Consider the following 2,905-nt stretch of genomic DNA (forward strand, 5'->3'; position numbering starts at 1 on the left):
CAACTATTTTGATATTATAAAAGAATACATAAACAAACCTCATTTATTTATAGAACTACACATGTTGTACGTGTAGATAAATGTTTCAAAATAACAAAAATAAAAATAAAAAAAAACATACGAAAGTCGTGTTTTTTGTTTTGTTTTTTAGTATGTTTTTTTTTTGTTTTTAAGTACTTAATCATGGATGATATGCATATATAGGGCCAGGTTGTTCATCGCTTGCCTATGGAGCAATGCAAGAGCTCGGGCCATTCCGAATAAATAGTGATGGGAAAACCCTTTACAAAAACCAATTTTCTTGGAATCGCGGTAATAAGACAATCTCAACCAATTTTGTAAACTTTTGCTTGCAAATGCTTGCATTTTATATTAAACTTTGAAAAATTCCAGCTGCAAATATATTGTTTGTTGAGTCACCGGCTGGAGTAGGGTTTTCGTACTCTAACAAATCATCAGACTATGAAACTGGGGGTGACAAATCAACAGCCGCTGATAATTACGTGTTCTTATTGAATTGGCTTGAGCGATTTCCCGAATATAAAAATAGAGAATTTTATATAGCGGGAGAGAGTTACGCGGGGCATTATGTGCCTCAACTTGCCCAAACCATCGTTTATTACAACTTGAAACTTAACAAAACTCTCATCAATCTCAAAGGGATCCTTGTAAGTGCTCTTCCACATCACTCTTATTTTCACATTTTTATTATGATAAGATGATATAAATTGAAGGTACGTAGATAAGATGTGTTTTCATTGGTGCACCTAATTAACATGTGACATCCCACTTACTATATGATACCAAAGGACAATTGTTTCAGGGTAGGACCACCGATCATGTTATGTGGTCTTGTGTGACTGTTAAATTTTTATTATATTTTTTTAATATCGGTATTCAAGACGGTAAGATCTTTCAACTCCTTGGTGTTTTAAATACTTAACGAATTTATGTTAAAAGGCAATGTAGTAAGGCAGGAAAGAACAAATCCATATGCTAGTAGAGATTCCATATGTTGTCAATAAGATTTCTCAATTTCTAGCGAACTTTTTAACAAACACTAGGTTGCAGTCAAGTATATTCTTCGATATCATCGAAATATCAGCTTTCATGAATTTACTATTCGACGATCTTCCATTCTTTCTCTTTATGCACATGTTCATGTTGACAAGGCAGGGTGTCCAGATGATCAACACATATGTGTATAGTGTATATTGTTTGTCTTTTTAGTTAAGTTTGTGAATAAAGTAGTTAGTTCAAAAAAAACCAGCAATTTCATCTTATACTTTGTCTTGTTTAAACATGCAGATAGGGAACCCTACAATCAACGATGAGACTGATTTGAAAGGGATGTTTGATTACTTTGGTTCGCATGCTATAATATCAGATGAAACTGTGTTTGCAATTTGCAAATATTGTAATTTTTCCCCAAATGCAGTCACACAATCAGATAAGTGCATCGAAGCCGCAGAAGATGTTGGATATAACACTCAAGCTATCGATGTCTACAACATCTATGCCCCTTTATGCTTTGATGGCAATCTTACAAAAAATCCTAAGAAGACATCGGTACAGATTTTAGTTATTAATTTATTAAAGCATATATGACCACTACTAAAAAACTTGGTATATAACTTGTACCACTAGTGTGCTACCATTATGCAATTTGCTTATGTTTCATGATACAGTGGCGGAATTTTGATCCGTGTAGTGATTTCTACACCCATGCGTATATGAACCGGCAAGATGTTCAAGAGGCCCTCCATGCCAACGTAACAAAGCTTGGGCATGACTGGGAAGCATGCGGGTATGTGTATAAAACTACAATAGCTAAAAGTGAAATAAAGGTCAGTAAATGTTGTCTTTCAAACTATATAAATTGTTATGTCAAAATCATGCAGTGGAGCCCTCATAGGTTGGATAGATAGCTCGTCAACAGTTCTTCCAATCCTCAAGGAATTCGCAAAATATAAGCTTCGCGTTTGGATATTTAGGTAAACCTACAAAAAAATATCCTATCTGAAATGTTTCACCCGTTCAGCCGGTTTTGACAAAGTTTCTGGGTCGAATTGGTAACTACGGTTTCTGGAAAAACTAAACGAACCGGCGATTTGCCGATTGTGTCATGGTTTCTTTCCTTTTTTTTTTCTTTTCCTTTTTCATTGAAAAGAACATCAAATGTTTTACCTTTACCTTTTGAGCGTATTAGGTAAGCGTACAAACAAAATCCTATCTAAATTGTTGTATGTATTATAACTAAGTGTTAGGATAAATAAAATAAAAAATGCTGTTAATTTGAGAAGAAGTATACAAATGATTAGAGTAATTAAGCTAGCACAAGAATAATTATTTTGAACTATACTTTAATTCAAAACTATATAGAATTATTTGTCCATTTAGTAGGTTAATTTCATCTTTACCGGATCCCGCCCTTATAACTAAAAAGTAATTGTATGTATTATCATTGTTTGATTTTTATACGTGAAAAACTTATTGTTTTTTATTAAAACTATATAGATTAAAAAAAATTATCTTCTATGTTTCGGCATTTTGGTTTTGCCGGTCGGTTCCAAACTATAACCAGAACCGTGAAACATGGTTTCAAACCTTAAACCGAGCCAATTCACTTCTAACCGTGTGTCTAGTAACTTAGCTACCAACCGTTTTGTTACTAAATTATGTTGTGATTTTAATGGAGATATTGATGCAAGAGTACCAATCACCTCAACAAAGTATCCGGTTAGTTCCATGAAGCTTCCTACAAAAACTAAATGGCATCCTTGGTTTCATCAAGGAGAAGTGAAAACACTCATTTTAATGATGCAAACTAATTAAAATTGATTAGTTACCAATGTAGTTAACGTTGCATGAAAAATCACAGGTGGCGGGCTATGCACAAGTTTAT

At 33.6% G+C, this 2,905-nt stretch overlaps 1 protein-coding gene across 1 annotated transcript; it reads left to right on the top strand.

Annotated features, from left to right (window-relative positions):
- Positions 1-131: 131 nt before the first annotated feature.
- Positions 132-1,998, top strand: LOC143601134 (serine carboxypeptidase-like 40). Its single transcript, XM_077078625.1, has 5 exons — positions 132-312; positions 394-668; positions 1,309-1,569; positions 1,689-1,807; positions 1,902-1,998. Exons 1-5 carry the CDS (start codon positions 237-239, stop codon positions 1,996-1,998), a joined length of 828 nt encoding a protein of 275 aa, XP_076934740.1. The 5' UTR covers positions 132-236.
- Positions 1,999-2,905: the final 907 nt, after the last annotated feature.

This window comes from Bidens hawaiensis, unplaced genomic scaffold (assembly GCF_021521415.1).
Source record: "Bidens hawaiensis isolate Kalapana, Puna unplaced genomic scaffold, B.hawaiensis_p1.1 tig00055726_1, whole genome shotgun sequence".
Taxonomy (NCBI): Eukaryota; Viridiplantae; Streptophyta; class Magnoliopsida; order Asterales; family Asteraceae; genus Bidens; species Bidens hawaiensis.

Bases quoted from the DNA above. Each gene is read 5' to 3' on its own strand.
- LOC143601134 (XM_077078625.1), top strand. From the start codon at position 237: ATGCAAGAGCTCGGGCCATTCCGAATAAATAGTGATGGGAAAACCCTT. The intron at 313-393 runs GTAATAAGACAA...GAAAAATTCCAG, and splicing joins CCAATTTTCTTGGAATCGCG to CTGCAAATATATTGTTTGTT. The intron at 669-1,308 runs GTAAGTGCTCTT...TTAAACATGCAG, and splicing joins TCAATCTCAAAGGGATCCTT to ATAGGGAACCCTACAATCAA.